Below are 22,605 nucleotides of genomic sequence, written 5' to 3'. Positions count from 1 at the left end.
AATTCAATGTTGAGAAATTAAAAGTAATGCACACTGGAAAACATATTCCCAACTATATATATAATATGATGGCATCTAAATTAGCTGTTACCACTGAAGAAAGAGATCTCAGAGTCATTGTGGATAGTTCTCTGAAAACATCCACTCAATGTGCAGCAGCAGTCAAAAAAGTGAACAGAATGTTGGGCATCGTTAAGAAAGGGATAGATAGTAAGACAGAAAATATCATATTGCCTCTATGTACATCCATGGTACGCCCACATCTTGAATACTGCATGCAGATGTGGTCGTTCCATCTCAAAAAAGATATATTGGAATTGGAAAAGGTTCAGAAAAGGGCAACAAAAATGATTAGGGGTATGGAATGGCTTCCGAATGAGGAGAGATTAATAAGACTGAGACTTTTCATCTTGGAAAAGAGACGACTAAAGGGGCATATGATTGAGGTCTATAAAATCATGACTGGGGGTGTGGAGAAAGTAGATAAGGAAATGTTATTTACTCCATTTTATAACGCATGTACTAGGGGTCACCAAATGAAATTAATAGGCAGCAGGTTTAAAAGAAACAAAAGGAAGTCTTTCTTCATGCAACACACGGTGAACCTGTGGAATTCCTTGCCAGAAGATGTTATGAAGGCCAGGACTGTAACGGGGTTCAAAAAAGAATTAGATAAGTTCATGGAGGATAGGTCCATCAATGGCTATTAGCCAGGATGGGCATGGATGGTGTCCCTAGCCTTTGTTTGCAAGAAGTTGGGAATGGGCGACAGGGGATGGATCACTTGATAAATACCTTTTCTGTTCATTCCCTCTGTGGCACCTAGCTTTGGCCACTGTCGGAAGACAGGATACTGGGCTAGATGGACCTTTAGTCTGACCCAGTATGGCCGTTCTTATGACTCCATATTAATTACTTATACTCAAAGCTTTTCAGTCTCCTTTCTAAATCGGTATGATTTGTTAACAACACCTTAGCTTGTGAAAGCAAAAAAAAAAAAAAATACTTTTCACCACTAATACTGTTTTTCCTTTTGCACTTCTGTGCACAGCTTAGATGGGGAAAAGGAACTAACCAGTTTCACTTTTTGACTGCTGTAAATTAGCTTATGCTCCAATATTTGGGTTGCTAACACTGCAGATAAATGTTTAAACCCAAACCAAAAAAAAAAAAGTCAGTGTGCATCATTAACATAATACAGTATTAAAGCGGGATGGGAGGTGGAGAATAATTTAAACTAAAACTACAAGGGGCGTTTTTTAATCAAGGCAGAATGTAACTTAGAGGATGGTTTTGGTAATTGCTTATCTGCTCTGAGGGCTGTATTGTTCTTTGAAGTTCTGTTTTGTCACCTGTTCTGCTCATAGAATCATAGAATATCAGGGTTGGAAGGGACCTCAAGAGGTCATCTAGTCCAACCCCCTGCTCAAAGCAGGACCAATCCCCAACTAAATCATCCCAGCCAGGGCTTTATCAATCCTGACCTTAAAAACCTCAAAAGAAGGATTCCACCACCTCCCTAGATAACGCATTCCAGTACTTCACTACCCTCCAAGTGAAAAAGTTTTTCCTAATATCCAACCTAATCCTCCTCCACTGCAATTGAGATCATTACCTTGTTCTGTCATCTGCTACCACTGAGAACAGTCTAGATCCGTCCTCTTTGGAACCCCCCTTTCACGTAGTTGAAAGCAGCTATCAAATCCCCCCTCATTCTTCTCTTCTGCAGACTAAACAATCCCAGTTCCCTTAGCCTCTCCTCATAAGTCATGTGTTCCAGTCCCCTAATCATTTTTGTTGCCCTCTACTGGACACTTTCCAATTTTTTCACATTCTTCTTGTAGTGTGGGGCCCAAAACTGGACACAGTACTCCAGATGAGGCCTCACCAACGTCGAATAGAGGGGAACGATCACATCCCTCGATCTGCTGGCAATGTCCCTACTTATACATCCCAAAATGCCATTGGCCTTCTTGGCAACAAGGGCAAACTGTTGACTCATATCCAGCTTCTCATCCACTGTAACCCCTAGGTCTTTTTCTGCTGAACTGCTGCCTAGCTATTTGGTCCCTAGTCTGTAGAGGTGCATGGGATTCTTCCTTCCTAAGTGCAGGACCCTGCACTTGTCCTTGTTGAACCTCATCAGATTTCTTTAAGCCCAATCCTCTAATTTGTGTAGGTCCCTCTGTCTCCTATCCCTACCCTCCAGCATATCTACCTCTCCTCCCAGTTTAGTATCACCTGCAAACTTGCTGAGGGTGCAATCCATGCCATCCTCCAGATCATTAATGAAGATATTGAACAAAACCGGCCCCGGGGCTGACCCTTGGGGCACTCCGCTTGATACCGGCTGCCAACTATATATGGAGCTATTGATGACTGTGTCATTCTTCTAGAGAAGATACAAGACCATATAGGCTGTGGTGCAACTAGCCATGTGCATTACATTCAGCTCTCTGTCTTTGTCAGGTGTGAGTGGTATAGTGTAGCCTTTTTCAATGTCTAACTAATACTAGGATCTATATAAGGCCATACTGACTGAAACTCTGGAGGTGATGGGTAGTTGGCTCTGGTAGGCTATGTCACAGGTAATTTTTTTCACTGTTTTTAGTGGATTTGAACATCCTTTATTCAAGAAGTTTGGAGAGAGGATTGAATACTCTGTTTCTGAAATATCAGCTGGTGGTGCTGGACAAGAATGCTCTGAGCAGAATTAAGTGACACTGATTATAATAGTGCTGGCTGGTCTTCATTGGAGCTCCTACTGGTGGTAGTGATAGTAAGAAATTCTAGGAGTACAGGCTAGAGAATTACCAAGTACACTGCAACTTGGTTTTACATCTCATCTAAAACACAGCAGCATAGCTTCCCTTATTTTCACTTTGCGGGATTGGTGGCTGATTTAGAGGGAACAGCACTACCTCTTGAGTCGTCAACACAATTTCTTGCAGCACTTGGGATTTTTTTTTTGGAGTTCTCCCTTCCAAGTTTTCATTATCATCTCACTCTATGCAATTTTTCAGTGCTGGTGGAATTACAACCCAAGGAGGGTGTGGTTACATGCTTAGAGTGCTATGATTAATGAAATTTTCATCTTTCAGTAACTGGCTGAAAAAATTAGCATTGTAATTGCAATTATAGAGTCATAGATTTTAAGGGCAGAAGGGACCACAAGGTCATCTAGTCTGACCTCTTGTATATCACAGGCCACCCAGGATTCTCACATTAACCCCCAAACCAAAATTAAACCAAAATATTACAGCTCACAGAAATGTAGACTGTTATGTGCCGGGTGCAGAGAATAAGAGGGACTGAGGTGCACTAGTGCCCAAGGTCCCCCCAATGACAGGCAAGTGATTATGAGATACACCCAAATAATCCTGGCAAGTGACCCACAACCACTCAGTGCAGAGGAAGACCAAAACCTCCCAAAGTTATTGCCAGTCTGTCCTGGGAGAAGCTTCCTTCTTGGTCCCCCATATGGATATCAATTAGACCCTGAGCTTGTGAGCAGAAACCAGCCAACCAAGTACCTGAGACAGAGAATGCCCAGTGCTATCTCAGAGCCCAATTTTGGTCAGTATAATAGGCCTTGGTCTCAGTAAAATGTGTTTTGAATAATAAAACTAGAAAAAACAAACATGTAACCTGAAATAATTGAAATGTGATCAAACCACATTTGGTCCATCAGCAAACCACTTTAACAGAACGTTACGGTTGGATGGGTTCAGCCTAAGATTTAAAGTTGAGGAAATGCCAAATCAAAGATTGCACATAGAACTTTAACTCTTCCCTGTTGTATGTGTGCATTACAATACAATCATTAATATGAATACTGTGGCAAATGGCTGACACTACTGTGGTGGGTCCCGTGCTTTTCCTTGGTGTGGTGGTCAGTATGCCACCCTTTGCCCTTATTCTTGGGCAATGATGCCTCCACTAGTGCCCTGGTGAGGGAGAGAAGGGGAGCAGGGAAGGGACGCGAATCCATCCCCTACTTCAGGTCCCAGCCCCTTCAGTTTAACTGGCTCCTTACCCTCTTTCCCCTTGGGCAGGGTTTCTCTTGGTCCTCTGTGTGGGAGAGTCCCTCTGCTCTGCTTGGGAAGGTTTTCTTTTTCCTGGTATTCTTCCAAACTACAATCAGTTCTCTTTCCCTCCTCTTGTCTGACTGAATAGGGTTTTTTAAATTAGGTCTCTGGTGTGGTCTTAATTTGCTCCAGGTGCTCTAATTAACCTGTAGTAATCTCTCCTCAATCCATGGGGAATAAGGCCCTGATCATCCTGGGGTTTATATAGCTCCTATTGAACTTATATAGCTCTCCTGCTGCCCTTTGGTCTTTTAGTATCACAACAACACACTTTCTCTGTGTTGTATGATTTGCCCACAACCGTAGACACATATATTACATGTGTATTATATTGTCTGTGCTAGAAAGACCTATGAAAGCCCTGTGCACTATACAAGATGAAACTTACGAAGTTGTAAATACTTTTAAAGCTGTTTTGGAGGTTTTGAGAAATAGTATAAGATGGAGCTTTTGTGCATGTGCATACGTCATTAAAGACAGTAATGTAATGTATATAGCTAGAGTAAAGGTTCTTCAGGCAATCTTAATAGACATTTCCTGGCTTTTTTTTAGTAGTGGTTCTGAGGATGCATTAGATGAAAAAATTTCCATAGAACCAACTTTTCATAGAATAGTAAGGCAACCTTCTCTGAAGAGAGGTATCTCCTGTTAAAATTTCAGCATTTTGTCCAAAATTAAAAAAACAAAAACAAAAAACAACATACTACCTAAAGTTAGGCTCTGAAATGCATATGTAGGTATCTACATAAATAGCTAGATTTTCAAAAAATGATGGGCACCTGTCATAAAAATAAAAGGAAGGGTAACCACCTTTCTGTATACAGTGCTATAAAATCCCTCTTGGCCAGAGGCAAAACCCTTTCACCTGTAAAAGGTTAAGAAGCTAAGATAACCTCATTGGCACCTGACCCAAAATGACCAATGAGGGGACAAGATACTTTCAAATCTGGAAAGGGGGGGGGGGGGGGGCAAAGGGTTCGTCTGTCTGTGTGATGCGTTTGCCAGGAACAGATCAGGAATGCAGCCTTACAATTCCTGTTAAATCAGTAAGTAATCTGGCTAGAACATGTGTTAGATTTCCTTTTGTTTAATGGCTGGTAAAATAAGCTGTGCTGGATGGAATGTATATTCCTGTTTTTGTGTCTTTTTGTAATTTAAGGTTTTGCCTAGAGGGATTCTCTATGTTTTGAATCTGATTACCCTGTAAGGTATTTACCATCCTGATTTTACAGAGGTGATTCTTTTACCTTTTCTTTAATTAAAATTCTTCTTTTAGAACCTGATTGATTTTTCATTGTTCTTAAGATCCAAGGGTTTGGGTCTGTGTTCACCTGTACAAATTGGTGAGGATTCTTATCAAGCCTTCCCCAGGAAAGGGGGTATAGGGCTTGAGGGGATATTTGGGGGGGAGACGTCGCCAAGTGGGCTCTTTCCCTGTTCTTTGTTTAACACGCTTGGTGGTGGCAGCATAGGGTTTAAGGACAAAGTTTGTACCTTGGGGAAGTTTTTAGCCTAAGCTGGTAAGAATAAGCTTAGGGGATCTTTCATGCAGGTCCCCACATCTGTATCCTAGAGTTCAGAGTGGGGAAGGAACCTTGACAGCACCCAACAGCTCTCACTTACTCCTTGCACTAAAAGCAGCTAAGCCTTTCCAAATGGTCCAAAAAAGCCCTACACCTTTGGGCTGAAACCAGACCTAGAAAATTTCTGTGAAGGTTTTAAAGCTGCTTTATACGTGCTAATCAACAGCTCTGTCAGGAAAGTAGTATCCCAATTTTATAGCTGGAGAAAATTTGTGACCTAGAATGGCTAAATGAATTTCTCAGGGTCACAAGTCAATTGGTGAATGAGGGAATCAAACTACCAGTTCCCCAATGTAACCATTAGACCAGAGTCCTAATGCCATGTCTTTGTACAAAATAGCATCATAGGGTTTGGTATAGAGGATAGACCAGTGGATTTGGACTCAAGAAACCTGATTTCTATTCCTGGCTCTGCTGCTCACCTGTTGGGTGACCTTGGGCAAGTCATTAACCTGTATGCTTTAGTTTTCCCATCTGTAAAATGGGTACAATGATATTTCCCTCCTTTGTAAAACACTGAGATCTGTTGAGGAACAGCAGTAACTAGGTATTACAATTATTATTCACATTTATAAAGCACGATAGGATAGTGCTTTACGCAAATTTTAAAAAAATTCACCTACCCTGAGAAGCTTAAAAATTTAAATTAAATCAATGTAGAACACTTAATCTAGACAAAGGAAAACATTAGAGAAAGGAAGGATGAGGGTTAAAACAAAGATAACATGAGTTGTATCGAAAGTGAATAATGTATGTTTTGATATTTTAAAATAAAGACGGAGGTAGAGCAAACAGTGAAGAACAGTATGGGAGTTGAATACATGAAAAAGAAAAAGGAAGGAAGGAGGTTTGAAGCTCAGTTACAAGCCCACAAAACTAGTTTTTGTATAAAAGGATAGATGAGTACAATCTTTGTGATGGCAACTCAAATAGTGCTGTATTGAGATTGAATCTTCCTACAGATATTGTATTTAAGGTTGTCTGACTTGGATTTTTCTCTTTTAAGTTTTACATTTTCCCCATTAAAAGTGCATAAAAATGCTAAATGGTACTGGTATGTTTTTATCCTTATTTAAAAATCTGTTTGAATCTTGTTTTCCACATTAGAGGTTATCAACACCTTGCTAACAAGTTTGACAGATGTGTGTGACATCTGAAAAAAACTTTTTACTAGTGGATATATAATATAAAATAAACTGCGTGTCATTATGGGGACAAAACACAAATATCTTATTGTATTTTTTTTTTAAATAGTGACACACACACACTTTGCATCTGAGGGTTTTAGAAACCTAGAGACAGCATTTATCATGAGCTTCAGGGAACTAGTTGAAAATAATTTGGACATCTGAAAAAATTTACAGACACAATAATCTAGTGTCTCAGATAAACTGGGATTTTTTTAATATACAGCATGAAGTCCTTGCTTTTGATACATTTGTTGAAAGTGATGATTGAAAAATATCAAACTTGAATTCTGAACATAATTTGCAGTTTTCTGAGTTTTTCCAAATATTTGCAAGCTTCATTTACACATTGGTTGTAGCAGGCTTTCCTAGATGTAATTTTCTTCTGAGTTATCAGGATAGTTTGTTAACGTCTTGGCCATGTGGTTAGCCTTCCACAGGATGTTGTTTCATTTTCTAGAATCTTTAAATTGTTATTCCTTTTCTTCTTAGCTTTCATATATTGTCTCGACAATGAGAAAGTGTATAATACATATAAAACATAGAAATATATGTACACATTTTTAAAGTTAATGCAAGCAATCACCATTTTAAATACTTGAAAAGAATTTAGGATAAGTGCTAAATTATTGTTCTTGAATACAGTCCTGCAGTTAACATGCAGTTTTAGAAAGGCTAGAACACTGATGCACTCCCAGATAAAAACTGCTATGGTTGCTACTCTATTTTTAAATCCATATATTAATATCTTAACATGTCTGAATTTCTTTTAAATATAACATAGTTTTTTGTCTTGGAATATTTTAACATATGTTTTATTTATAAGTAGACTCTTGTATTGATATTTGGTAACCTCTTGGAAACAGTCAGCATAGTTTACTGTCAAACATAAACAAATCTCCTTCGCTACTTTTAAGAATTAAAAAATCCAGTAGTGGATATAATGTAATATAGGAAAATCTCATGCAGGTCCTTATCATTGCCGCATCTTGGTCCATTAATATAGTGACACTCCTGATTAGTAGCAGAAAGTATTGTAAGTTCCCATATACTTTGGGAAAGGAATTTTTAAAAATTGTTATAATGCAAACAGATACTGGAAGAAGAAACGGGGTGGTGTAAAATTATTGATCAAACAGCATTCTGGGCAAACCAAAATACTGAAGGATAAATATTCAGGTGCCCATAAGGTAGTTTCTCTGCTTTGTTGCTGTTTATTTCTTTTTCTTCCATAGTACTATCCCGTAGAAAGCAGTATATCTCAGACTGCAAAGAGGCTGGGAAAAATGGAAGACTGACTCAAATTGGCCCCTATTCAGTGAGTTACTTAAGCCTGTGCCTATCCTTAAGCTTTCGATTAGTTCCATTGACTCAGCGCAACTACTTGCATGTTTAAAGTTAGCTAAACTCCCAAGTACCTTTAAATCAGGGCCATAATCTGTAAATAATAATAAAACATTTTCTCGTCTCACAATATAAGGTTTGTTTCTTGCTTCCAAACACCATAGTTTGCACCAAATTTTGATCTAATGAATTTTTAGGTAATAATCTTTTTTTTTCATATTATCTAGGTCCTTAAAGAAAAGGATGACTTGAAGGCTCAGCTTCTCTCTGCTATACATCAAATAGAAAACCTTCGAAAGGAGCTGAGTGATGTGCTTACAAAGAGGGCCCAGCAAGAAGAGGAACTCCACTGTAAGGAGATGAAGCTCAGTGAAACCAAGTCTCAACAGATAGTTCTTGAGCAAGAGATCAGGGAAGTCCAAGATACAGCAAATAAACTGGAGAGTGAGTTGCAAAAGCAGATTCTAGTACAGAACCAGATGAGAAATGAAAAAGAACGTTTAGAGGAAGAGCTTGAAACAGCTAACATGATCAATGAAAAAGACCAGGAAAGATTCTTAGAGATGCAAGAAGATATAAAAAACTTAAGTGCTATTCGAGCAGAGCTGACAAACAGAATAGCAGAGGAAGAGAAAGCCAAGAAAGAGATTCTCAAGAACTTTTCAGACCTTCAGAAACATCAGGAGTCTAAGCAAGAGGAGATGACTACAACTAATTGGCAGCTGAAGATGGAGAGAGATGTTCACCAACAGGAGCTGGCGGATCTTAGATCAGAGTTGCAGAATGTGAAAACAAAGCATGAGAGAAATGTTCAAGAGCTGATAAAGCTCTTTAGGCAAGAAAAGGATGAGGCAGAGAACCACATTAGGAGGCTGAAGGTAACTTTTGCTGAATTCTGTTGTTAATTTTTTTTCTATTTGGCCATGAAGTTGACAAAGCATGGACTTTTAAAGATTTTAATGTATTTCTGAACACTGTAGAAAAGATAAAGCTAACAATAAAGGGGTTCATGCACATTTAGTCTGGTTGAAATGGATTATAGCAAATTAGGGAGTGCTTCTGCATGATCACTGAAGCCTTTTAAGAAGAATTCTGGAGTTCCAGTAAAGGTAGTGTGACAGGGTCGGGCCAGATGGCTATAGCAGAGTAATAGAAGGCAGATATATTAGCCCCAGACTAAGTAGGTCCCTTTTCCCTGGGTAAGGTAATAGGGAAGGTTCCAGAACAATCAGGAACCTTCTGGAGACAATTAAGACAGGCTGATTAGAACATCTGAAGCCAATCAAGAAGCTGCTAGAATCAATTAAGGAAGGGTAATCAGGGCACCTGGGTTTTAGAAAGGAGCTCACTTCAGTTTGTGGTGTGCGTGTGAAGAGCTGGGAGCAAGAGGCACTAGGAGCTGAGAGTGAGAACGCGGACAGCTGGAGGACTGAGGAGTACAAGCATTATCAGACAGCAGGAGGAAGGTGCTATGGTGAGGATAAAGAAAGTGTTGGGAGGAGGCCATGGGGAAGTAGCCCAGGGAGTTGTAGCTGTCGCACAAGAGGCACTCTAGACAGCTGCATTCCACAGGGCCCTGGGCTGGAATCAAGAGTAGAGGGCGGGCCCGGGTTCCCCCCAAATCCTCCCCAACTCCTGGTCAGACACAGGAGGAGTCGACCTGGACTGTGGGTTCAGAAAAATGTCCAAGCTGAGGGCTGCCATGAAGCTCCAAGGCGAGCAAATCCACCAATAAGCGCAAGGCCCTCCAAAGTAGAGCAGGAACTTTGTCACAGTAGATGTGGTGATAAATAACCTAAAATAGGATACATTTCAGAGGTATAGAGGTTAAAAGATCTGGGTGAAGCCCTATTGTGTCCATAGTAGATTTAAGACAAAAGCCCTCATTAGTACAACAGTAACTTTGGTAAGTTAGATTGTTGACTGCGTAGAACAGGGTGTGTAAAGCATTGGAGTTCTAACACTTTGATACTAACCTCTCTGATTACTGTCTTTATAACTGTTACCCCTGCTATACTGTGGACCTATCATGTCCCAGAGATGCTGCATTTCTGGAAGTGTGTGTATTGCACAATAGCTGAAACAGTATCACAGGCACTCCAGGAACAGTTTCTGAATATGAATCACAGTAGCATGTCGAATTTGCAAAGGTTAGTTTTAATGATTCCTTGTATTTTAAAGCATTTCCAGAGTGTACAATTTCCATATAATTTACAGAAAAAACCCCACCCAATAACTACCGTAAAAATATTTTATGAAGCAGATTGTTACATTTATTTAGAAACAAGTTCACATTTTTAGTGCAACTCATTTGCTGCTGACTCCAGGCTATATGATTAAAAAGGAAGAAAACAAAAGCATTTTATATTTCATAGGCTGATCTGAATAAAACCCAAGAGTATTTAAACTGAAATGGATACTCTAAACAGCCTTATTAATTTTCAACATTTGACTTTGCAGCCTTATGATCAGTCATCTATTACATGTTTTATTGATGTAAACTAGTGTAGGATAAGAATAATTTGTATTTATTAATAAGCATTTCCATAGTGCTACCAGTGTACACAGTGGTTTACAAAATAGTTTTAAGAAGCTCTTGAGGAATTCCACCATGATTTCAACAATTTCCATCCCACCATCAACCTCAGCCTGGACCAGTCCACACAAGAGATCCACTTCCTGGACACTACGGTGCTAATAAGCGATGGTCACATAAACACCACCCTGTATCGGAAACCTACTGACCGCTATTCCTACCTACATGCCTCTAGCTTTCATCCAGATCATACCACTCGATCTATTGTCTACAGCCAAGCGCTACGATATAACCGCATTTGCTCCAACCCCTCAGACAGAGACAAACACCTACAAGATCTCTATCATGCATTCCTACAACTACAATACCCACCTGCTGAAGTGAAGAAACAGATTGACAGAGCCAGAAGAGTACCCAGAAGTCACCTACTACAGAACAGGCCCAACAAAGAAAACAACAGAACGCCACTAGCCATCACCTTCAGCCCCCAACTAAAACCTCTCCAACGCATCATCAAGGATCTACAACCTATCCTGAAGGACGAGCCATCACTCTCACAGATCTTGGGAGACAGACCAGTCCTTGCTTACAGACAGCCCCCCAATCTGAAGCAAATACTCACCAGCAACCACACACCACACAACAGAACCACTAACCCAGGAACCTATCCTTGCAACAAAGCCCGTTGCCAACTCTGTCCACATATCTATTCAGGGGATACCATCATAGGGCCTAATCACATCAGCCACACTATCAGAGGCTCGTTCACCTGCGCATCTACCAATGTGATATATGCCATCATGTGCCAGCAATGCCCCTCTGCCATGTACATTGGCCAAACTGGACAGTCTCTACGTAAAAGAATGAATGGACACAAATCAGACGTCAAGAATTATGACATTCAAAAACCAGTTGGAGAACACTTCAATCTCTCTGGTCACTCGATCACAGACCTAAGAGTGGCTATACTTCAACAAAAAAGCTTCAAAAACAGACTCCAACGAGAGACTGCTGAATTGGAATTAATTTGCAAACTGGATACAATTAACTTAGGCTTGAATAGAGATTGGGAATGGATGAGTCATTACACAAAGTAAAACTATTTCCCCATGGTATTTCTCCCTCCCTCCCACCCCACCCCCCACTGTTCCTCTGATATTCTTGTTAACTGCTGGAATTAGCCTACCTTGCTTGTCACCATGAAAGGTTTTCCTCCTTTCCCCCCACTGCTGCTGGTGATGGCTTATCTTAAGTGATCACTCTCCTTACAGTGTGTATGATAAACCCATTGTTTCATGTTCTCTGTGTGTGTGTGTGTGTGTGTGTGTATATAAATCTCTCCTCTGTTTTTTCCACCAAATGCATCCGATGAAGTGAGCTGTAGCTCACGAAAGCTTATGCTCTAATAAATTTGTTAGTCTCTAAGGTGCCACAAGTACTCCTTTTCTTTTTGAAAATAGTTTGTAGACAGTAAGCTGTTCTGGGTAAGGGATATGTCTGAACCATGTAGTACATTAAACTTAAACATACTCTTCCCAAACTGAATATTTTTTTTTTGTTAAAAAACAAAAACAGGCCTCTTAAATGAATATTCTATCAATGCAACCATAAAAAAGCCAGGACATTCTTAGTTAAATCTTCAGCTATCTTTTGCAACCTACAACCCTGATTTTGCCTACTCCAAGTAACCTTATCCTCATCAACCTCCTGTAACATACATGGTTCCTTCTTTCTTTATACACAATGTGCAACTTCTAACTTAGCCATGTGGAGTAGTTAGAAATGGATATTTTTTTCCTTGCTTAGAAATTTGAATTGGTGTTAATTTGAAGTATATGGTTAATGCATGCTGTGTCAAATTTTGAAAGTTATGCTTAAGTGTTGGTTGATATGGAAGGTGTTCAGATATTAGTGATAGATAGCAGTATAAAACCTTAAAATAGGTAGATGACTGTTAATGGAGGGAGCAGAGGGAAGAGGTGCGTGTGTTTTCTAGGTGCTAAATTCCTCAGAATGGAGCTTCTGGTGACTGTTTTCCTCAATCCAGGCAGTTCAAACCCACAGTGCAGATATTGCAGTAAGAGGCTTGGTATAAGAACCTGAATAGAATAGAAACTTAATTTTTTCATGCTGCCTCTGCAGAATCCAGTTTTACCAGCACCCTTCACATTCTTGCTGTTCCCTCCCATGTTCCCTCTACTTAACCACTGACTTTTTCCTCCTTTCCCCCTCCTCCATCATCTTTGGCTTCCATGGAATTGCTGTATGGTGTGTTAGATAAATGGGGAGCGAGTAGCAGGAGTAGTGAGTAGTAGTGTGTGTGTAGCAGGAGAGGCAGTCGTGCATGGGGAATGTTGTGTATATATATGAGGGAACCTGGCATGGGGCAGGCTGGAGTGTGTGTGAGTGAGAGAGAGAGAGAGACTTGTGCTTGGGAGGAGCCCTCTGTCTCTGCACTGAGGCATCAGTTCTTGAAGGGCTCCCATGCTGCAGAAGTTAGTAGGTTTTTAATTCTATTTTAAATAGAAATTGCAATGCTACCTTAATTATGTAGTCACTACCAGTGTCTCCATTCTAAACACAAGTAAGCCGAGGCACAGGGATTTAAGTGGCTTGCTCAAAAGTCCCTTGGTGAGTCTATTACACACTCAAAAATAGAGCCCAGGAGTCTCGACTCTGTCCTCACTTCTTATCCCTCCTGTCCCCTTTCTGCTTCTAAAATAATTATTGTACTTTTAGAATAATAACAGACATTCTCAGTGATAACTACTTAAAGAATATACACAGTGTAATTTACATACACACTGGGCAGATATGGCTTTTGGCTTTTTTTCTCCTCCTCCAGTTACTGTTATGGGGTCATCTCAGGTCTTATAAATTGACATCATACCTGCTTTTTCAGTCTCAGAAATTATTGAAAATGTTGATTTTTCTTTTCTAGAGTCTTAGTGTCTCCTTGTTCTCTGATACTCTCACATTTAGTAGAATGCAGAAAACCAAGTTGATGTTGGCAAGGGATTGTCTCCTTGATTGTCTCCAGCTGTATAAATCTTTAATACAGTTGCCATGTAGGGAACATAAGAGGTTGACACCATGTTGTGCTTGCACGTAAAATGGTATTGGATTCTTGCTTTCTCTGATGGGATAATTTACTTTTCAAGTTTGTTTATTGTGTGCCTGAATCTTAGGCTCCATGAAAATATAACTCTCTTTCCCAAGTAGAGTGGCAATATGGAACAAGTTTGGTTTCCTTGTTAGCTCTCTGCATTTTTTTTTGTAATGTAGATTTTTCTCTGCAGAATTTCTCAAACCTCTCAGTGCCAGTCAAGTTGCTATTATCTTTATTGCATACATCAACTCTACTTATTTCAGGAAGGAGAAGTCTCAATATTTTTACACTAAAGGATAACCCATTTTATTCATTCTGCCCCATCTAAAAAAATCATTTTACCTTAAAGCATTAAAGGGGCTAAAGTTATGTCTCTTTTTGTACAAGTGTCCATCCTAATAGCTTTCAAGTCACAGAATTCCAGAAAAAGACCATTAAATCATCTAGTTCTTTTCCCTTTAAGCATAGGATTAATCTGTGTCATTGATCCTGATAAAGAAAATAATACATTTTTAGTGTTTTAGTAACGGAATGAATTTCAGTATTGGAATGTTGATTTGTTTAAACATTGAGCTTTTCATACAGAGATATCAAATTGTACAGGATCTTGCAAGATCTTACCGAATCCCACAAAGTACACTGCAGGCATCAACATTTTTTTTTAACTGTTTGAACTGGTTTTGCTGTTATTCTTGTGTCGTGGATAAACGGCATGACAGATCCACTTTGTAATGGAAAAACCTTCTTTATATTTTAACTGTTATACAGCCAGTGTTGAAATCATATCATTATGAGTAGAGAAGCATTGCTTAGTGGTCCAGTTTCTATGTTATATATTTATATATGTACAATGCTGATGCTTATTTTTAGAAATTGAATTCCAATAAAAGTGTAGCAAAGTCTTACTGATTAAATATCGGTATCTTCCCCTAATCTTTTCTGCATGGATCTGGGGCTATGCAATCTGGGAATGTTCATAAAGAACTTCTATACTGATTGTGTCTTCTGTTTCCTACTACCATCAGACAGAACTTGAAGATGAGAAAAATGTAGTGAAAGCTCAGCGTCGACAGGTGGAGAAGATGAAAACTGAATGCGATAAGCTGACAGAAGAGTTAACCCAGTATGAAGAGGAAAACACGAAACTTAGACGGAAATATGAGTTTGTGAAACAGGAACTGGAGGAAAAGGTAAACAGGCATCCTAATCTTATTGGGCATCTGATATATAAGGGCCAGAATCCATTCAATTTCACTATTCTATTTAGATGGTTTAGACTGCCAAATAATATATGTACGCTTTGGGAGAGCACTTGCAGCCATGCTACTTTAGGCTATGATTGTGTTAGATCAAATCAGGTAAATAAGGTTGCATGAGATAAGTACTTTCATAGCACACCTCCAAGAGAAGTGTTGGTGATTTCAATAGGGAACTGCCTTCCCTCAGTCAAAATTGTACCAATCCCTGGCTTGATTTTAGTGTGCACTATACAATGGTGCTAACAGTACTGTCTTTCAAATACACCTCTACCTGGATATAACACGGTCCTCGGTAGCCAAAAAATCTTGCCGTGTTATAGGTGAAACCGCATTATATCGAACTTGCTTTGACCTCGAGCATTTCCGTTATTAATAGTCACTTCCCTCCCCCTGACTGACCCCTCAGAACTCCCAACCCATCCAACTCCCCTCTCCCCTGCTCCCTGTCCCCGACCGTCCCTCAAGACCCTCTACCCCTTATCCAACCCCTTGACCCCGGCCCCGCACCCTTAACACGCTGCTCAGAGCAGCCTGTCAGAGCCAGACACGCTGATGCGCTGATCCACCGGAGTGTGCAGCCCCACCCCCCAGAGCACTGCTTTACTGCTTTCTATATGAATTTGTGTTATATCTGGTCCCATTATATTGGGGTAGAGGTGTATGTTAAAGTGAGTTCCTGATCATAAGTGGCCATCAAAGATGGCCTCCTGCAAGAGTAGAGATATCTGTCCTCGCATCCTCCCAGATTCTGATGTGGGTAACTAACAGCTCTGTGTCTAACTCTTCTATTGCTTTGAGTGGATAAATTATTCTTCTTCACTTTGTCCTTAAATCGTTGTGTAAAGCTAAGAAGTCCAGGGAAAGTTTAAAAGTTTTATAAATATAAAGTTATCTTAGCACAATAAAAGGAATTAAAAATAACTTGGTTAAAGTATTTTCATGCTTGACTATTTAAAGCATGGCAAATGGAATTTTGCCCAATTTTATAAGAAAAACTCACTTTTGAGTTCAGAAAGAAACATGAGGAATTTCAATTCAAAGGATAACTTTTTTGAAAATCTGTAAGTGTCTGAAAATGTGGACTTTGTAGTGGGAGTAACTTCTCAACCATAATGGTGATTTCACCAAATGGAAAAGGTTAGTATGGGGTAAAGGATGTGTTTTTAAGTGGTGGAGCATCAAGTATTTTTTTTCAAAATTACTAAAAACTGGTAGTTTAAAGAAACAAGAAATGATAGGCTAAGTCTTAATTGTATCTCTTAATGCCAATTCAGTGACGTGACTTCCACTATTTTAGAGAGACAAGGTGGGTGAGGTAATATCTTTTAGTGGATCAGCTTCTGTTGGTGAGAGAGACAAGCTTTCAAGCTTACACAGAGCTCTTCTTTGGGTCATTGGTTCAACACCCTTGTGGTTGTCTTGGCAAGATCTAAAGCTCATGAATATGCAGTCTGCTAATACACATGCATCAGAGTTGTAGTGAGCTTTGTCTTTTGGGGTGGAAAGTTCTCAGCACATCTTTAAAGTTAGAGTTTTAACTCTTTCTTTTACTGAGTTCATTTTCTGATTTCCCATTAGTTTCCTCAGGATTTAATAGAACATGAAATTATTCTTAAAATTAGTTCAAGTGCTTTCCAATATAAAGATCTTCAGCTCTTAAAATAATCTTTTCAGACTTAAGTGATTCTTAAAGGAAATCTTTAACTTAAATGGTCATCAAAAATTGTCTTTTCCTCTTAAAGCTTCTTGGAGAGGTGGTTCTTTTTTTCTTGAGTTTAATAAGGAGTTGCTTAAGCGTTGCAAGATAACTAATTCCCCAATTAATATAAATATTTCTATGCTCAAATGGCTTCTTACATTAGTAACCAGTTATAGCATCAAATAATCTTATTGTATTTGTACGTAAAGCTTTTCACTATTCACATAACAATGGTATCTGATAAACATCTCAAAAGAATCTCGTACCATCTTAAGCATTGGAGGGACAGCAAGGTTTTCACCTTTAAAAGGAAACATGAATTAGAATAGTGGTTCCCAAACTGGGGTTTGCAAACCCCTGGGGGTTCACGAAATGTTACAGGGGGTTCTCGGGAAAAAATTCCCTAATGGTGGACAGAGCTGTCCCTAGGGACTCTGGGCAGCATGGGGCCAGCAGCCCAGAGCTCCTGGACTTCCCAGAGCTAAGCAGATCAAAGCAAGCATATTTATCACGCCGAGGATATTTAAACTTCAAGACTTCTTATAAGAAATGGAAAGAGAGGTGGATATTTTTTGCTGTTTTTAAAATTAAATAGGTAGCTAGTATTGTTTTTAAAATTATTATGCAGAACAAGTTTAAACTTTATTGTAATGTGCGTTGTTTGCCTGGACTGCTCAAGACCTGAATGCTTGTGTAGGAGGAACTCTTTGAGTTGGCTTCTTAAATACCTTCATGATGTTTCACATCTGATACTCCTTGATGAAACGTAGGAACCTTGTCTTATAACAGGCTTGTTCAAAGTGAGACAAGCTATGAAAGTGAGATCTTGGAAGAGTGTTGCCATTTTCATAATGTAATAAAAATACTGTAATTATAAATAATTAATAATAAATAGTGTGTAATAAGCATGTCATAAAAACAAATTGTATATTTCCAAGATCACTGCTTTTATAATTTATACTCAGATAAAGGAGAAAATCCCTAGAAATATTCATTTTTAGGAGGGGGTTCGCGAGACTTGACATTTTAGTGAAAAGGGTTCACAGGTTGTTAAAGTTTCGGAACCACTGAATTAGAAGCAACAAAGGTCTTCTATAGAACGTTTCCAACCTTAAATATTCTCTTAACATTTGAAGATTATTGACTTCTTATGAAAGAAACAGTTCCATTAAGAATATTCCTAAAATTTTTTGAGGTTTAAACTAAGATTTTGCTCTATTAAGGGGGAAGAAGGCCCATTTTGATGATTTGTTTTATTTCTCTGAGAACACATCCTGATTTTTACTCCTCTTCAATAGAGAATAGCCTTAACGTTCTTTTTAAGTCAGGATTCTGTAAGATATTTATGTCTGTAAGGGGGAAAAAAAAAGCTGTTTTCTTGAGATAAGATCATCTCAATACAAAACAAGCTTGTTGTACAAGGGGAATAGCTTGATTTCTGATAAGACAATCTCATTGGTTTGTTTGCCTGTAGATCAAATGGTTTCTTGATTTACGACCCACTCTTTATAGCATTTACAAGTTATGATTAGAATCCTAGCAAACACTCTATACAAAGCATGAGTCACAATTACTAACAGTGATGTACACCTTTCAGAACATAGTATAAAAGAGAATAGCATAAAATGTTACAGCAAAATAGAAGTTATAAAGCTGTATTTCAGAGCCTGTGTAAACACTTGTGGACTTGTATTACTGAGGAGGTGGTATTTTCCTTAGCTTGAACATTTCATTTAATGACAGAACTCACAAAATTAGTTTTGGTTACTTATCTGATTCTCCAGACATCATGTGTATTTAGGTTGTAATATCTTCAGAGAAGGGATTTCCTACTACCTTGTTTGTATAGTGCCTAGGACTGTAGGGCCCCATTCTTGGTTGGTCCTTATACGCTATCATAAGAAGATAAAAATAATGTATATGAAAGTAATTGCAGGTATCTCCTAAAATTCAGTAAGATGGAGGCAAGTTTGTAATAATCTAAATAAGAATAAATTACAATTTTATTAACAATTTTTGCAACAGCATTTAGATTTACACCTACATTAATGTGTAGACTTTTGTGTTCAGTTTAGCAAACTGGAGTTGATATTTCTGAGTCAGAAAAGGCTTCAAGTTATGCTAAAGAAACTTATCTTGAATCACTTTTGGCCTTCTTTTATTTTTGTATCTTTCATTTGAGGTTTTGGCTCTGTATCATGTCCCACATTTGAGCTGTAGAAGGTTAAAGGTGTACTGAAGGTTCAAGTATTAATGGCAAAAATCTGAAGAGGACATAGCAGTCTTTAAAAATAAGGCTTCAATTCTGCAATGCACTGAAGTATGTGCTTAAGTACATGAAGAGTCCATTTTGACCATGTCACCCCTCCTTTTGCATCCCTCCACTGGGTCCTTGTTCTCTAGCATATCAAACTTAAGCTACCTGACTTCACTTTCAAGGCCCTTCATGATGTATCCACACCCCACTTATTATCTCCCATTCAGCATCAAAAAGTCAACTCCAATCTCCAGTCAGCCCTTGATGCCAGCTGACCACTTGCTAAATTTTCAAACACGCACCTTCAGGCTTTCTCCCATATTGCCCTCCCTCATGCTTGGGAGGAGCTCTCTGTAAACCTCCATAAAACAAATTCCTCCTTGTCCTCCTGATTACTCCTTAAAACTCTTGTTTGTCAAGAAAACTAAAAAAAACTTGACAATGGTTAGATTGCTGGTGTGATAAGACCACAGACTATTCTGATGACCAGTGTTGTCTCCTTGTTTCCTTGCACTTTCCCATCTGCCTGTCTGAATCTATCTGTTATCTTATATTTAGATTGTAAGATCTTCGGAATGGGGACTTTTTTTTCTATCTTTTTCATAAGTTTTTTTTACAGTGCCTAATATAATGGTGTCCAGGACCAAGACTGAGGCCCCTAAGCATTATCCTAATACACATAATAAAAGTCAGTGTTAGTTTCCAGTAAGAAAGAACTGAGTGGGATCAGGGTGGCACCATCCTTTATACCATTGCATAGCAGCATGACGCAGCAAAGGGAAGATGTGCCATCATGGTAGATACGGTTAAGAGAGAAATTTTCAATACTGGTGCACTGGGTGCATACATACCTAAAGTAGGATGTATGTGAGCAACACATCTCAAAGAACAACAATTACAGAGCAAGGATAGTAACTATTTTTTTCATGCAATTGTGCAAAACAATAAAGGTGAGCAAGAAAATATGATCAAATTGATTTTTTTCTGAATTAAATGTTTTTCATTTTCCCAAATAAAATTGATAGCTTTTTATTTTTTGGACTGACAAGGTTTTATTTCATTAAAATATTGTATAAAGTTTTCCTGATCAAGGAAGTAAGGATTCGTAATTCTGGGCAATATTACGAAGCATAATATGAGCTAGTCCTGTGAAAGTGTTCTTGATTCAGCTCTTTTGATCTGCCTGAATTCTGACCTGCTGCATCCCCATTTGATCCAGTTTTAGGCTACACAATGTATGTCTCCAGTTAAACACCTGCAGCGGGCCCATGTCAGCAGACTCAGGCTCGCAGGGCTCAGGCTGTGGGACTATAAAACTGCATATAGACATCCAGGCTTGGGCTGGAGCCCAGGCTCTGAGACCTCTCCCCACCTCACGAGGTTCCAGAGCTCTACACTACAATATTATAGCCCTACAGACTGAGCCTGACTCAGATGACACAGGCCAGCCTTGGGTGTTTAATAACAATGTAGACATAGCCACACAGTTCTGCCAATGAAACTGAATCCTAACTTGCAAAGGTGAAAAGAAAAGGAGTACTTGTGGCACCTTAGAGACTAACAAATTTATTAGAGCATAAGCTTTCGTGAGCTACAGCTCACTTCATCGGATGCATTTGGTGGAAAAAACAGAGGAGAGATTTATATACACACACACAGAGAACATGAAACAATGGGTTTATCATACACACTGTAAGGAGAGTGATCACTTAAGATAAGCCATCACCAACAGCAGGGGGGGAAAGGAGGAAAACCTTTCATGGTGACAAGCAGGTAGGCTAATTCCAGCAGTTAACAAGAATATCAGAGGGACAGTGGGGGGTGGGAGGGAGAAATACCACGGGGAAATAGTTTTACTTTGTGTAATGACTCATCCATTCCCAGTCTCTATTCAGCCTAAGTTAATTGTATCCAGTTTGCAAATTAATTCCAATCAGCAGTCTCTCGTTGGAGTCTGTTTTTGAAGCTTTTTTGTTGAAGTATAGCCACTCTTAGGTCTGTGATCGAGTGACCAGAGAGATTGAAGTGTTCTCCAACTGGTTTTTGAATGTCATAATTCTTGACGTCTGATTTGTGTCCATTCATTCTTTTACGTAGAGACTGTCCAGTTTGGCCAATGTACATGGCAGAGGGGCATTGCTGGCACATGATGGCATATATCACATTGGTAGATGCGCAGGTGAACGAGCCTCTGATAGTGTGGCTGATGTGATTAGGCCCTATGATGGTATCCCCTGAATAGATATGTGGACAGAGTTGGCAACGGGCTTTGTTGCAAGGATAGGTTCCTGGGTTAGTGGTTCTGTTGTGTGGTGTGTGGTTGCTGGTGAGTATTTGCTTCAGATTGGGGGGCTGTCTGTAAGCAAGGACTGGTCTGTCTCCCAGATCTGTGAGAGTGATGGCTCGTCCTTCAGGATAGGTTGTAGATCCTTGATGATGCGTTGGAGAGGTTTTAGTTGGGGGCTGAAGGTGATGGCTAGTGGCGTTCTGTTGTTTTCTTTGTTGGGCCTGTCCTGTAGTAGGTGACTTCTGGGTACTCTTCTGGCTCTGTCAATCTGTTTCTTCACTTCAGCAGGTGGGTATTGTAGTTGTAGGAATGCATGATAGAGATCTTGTAGGTGTTTGTCTCTGTCTGAGGGGTTGGAGCAAATGCGGTTATATCGTAGCGCTTGGCTGTAGACAATGGATCGAGTGGTATGATCTGGATGAAAGCTAGAGGCATGTAGGTAGGAATAGCGGTCAGTAGGTTTCCGATATAGGGTGGTGTTTATGTGACCATCGCTTATTAGCACCTTAGTGTCCAGGAAGTGGATCTCTTGTGTGGACTGGTCCAGGCTGAGGTTGATGGTGGGATGGAAATTGTTGAAATCATGGTGGAATTCCTCAAGAGCTTCTTTTCCATGGGTCCAGATGATGAAGATGTCATCAATGTAGCACAAGTAGAGTAGGGGCATTAGGGGACGAGAGCTGAGGAAGCGTTGTTCTAAGTCAGCCATAAAAATGTTGGCATACTGTGGGGCCATGCGGGTACCCATCGCAGTGCCGCTGATTTGAAGGTATACATTGTCACCAAATGTGAAATAGTTATGGGTCAGGACAAAGTCACAAGAGGATATTTAAATTTCATTGCTGGGTTCTATATCAAGAGCTGAAGATTAGAATCCGGGCATGTTGAGAGATTGATATGGAGAGAACTATTAGTCCTGCACATCTTTGTTACTGATCATCATTTTATGATGATGACATTCAAAAAATAGCTTGTTCTCTAGTCTCTGAAAAGATGTTAGGGTGCTGTAGACTTTTTCAGAAGTTTCTTATAGACTACTATGACTTGAAGACACTGTGAGAGGCAAGGCAGGTGAGGTAATATCTGTTATTAGCCCAATGTCTGTTGATGAGAGAGACAACCTTTCGAGCTTACACAGAACTCTTCAAGTTTTTTTGACAAGCTCTGTGTAAGTTTGAAAGGTTGTTTCTCATCAGCAGAAGTTGGTTCAATAAAAGATATTACCTCACCTGCCTTATATCTTTAATATCCTGCGA

At 39.4% G+C, this 22,605-nt stretch overlaps 1 protein-coding gene across 2 annotated transcripts in view; it reads left to right on the top strand.

The window, feature by feature from the left end:
* CEP128 (centrosomal protein 128) overlaps positions 1–22,605 on the top strand; it is a 434,621-nt gene that overhangs the window by 153,354 nt on the left and 258,662 nt on the right. For both annotated transcript variants that reach the window (XM_043516125.1, XM_038407035.2), the window contains 2 exons: positions 8,430–9,080; positions 14,873–15,037. In XM_043516125.1, the coding sequence (XP_043372060.1) occupies positions 8,430–9,080; positions 14,873–15,037 (816 nt within the window). The remainder of the gene's footprint in view (positions 1–8,429; positions 9,081–14,872; positions 15,038–22,605) is intronic.

The sequence above is a fragment of the Dermochelys coriacea genome, chromosome 6 (assembly GCF_009764565.3).
Source record: "Dermochelys coriacea isolate rDerCor1 chromosome 6, rDerCor1.pri.v4, whole genome shotgun sequence".
NCBI classification, from domain to species: Eukaryota; Metazoa; Chordata; order Testudines; family Dermochelyidae; genus Dermochelys; species Dermochelys coriacea.
Note: the sequence above shows the minus strand (reverse complement) of the source record. Positions and strands in the feature narration are given on the sequence as shown.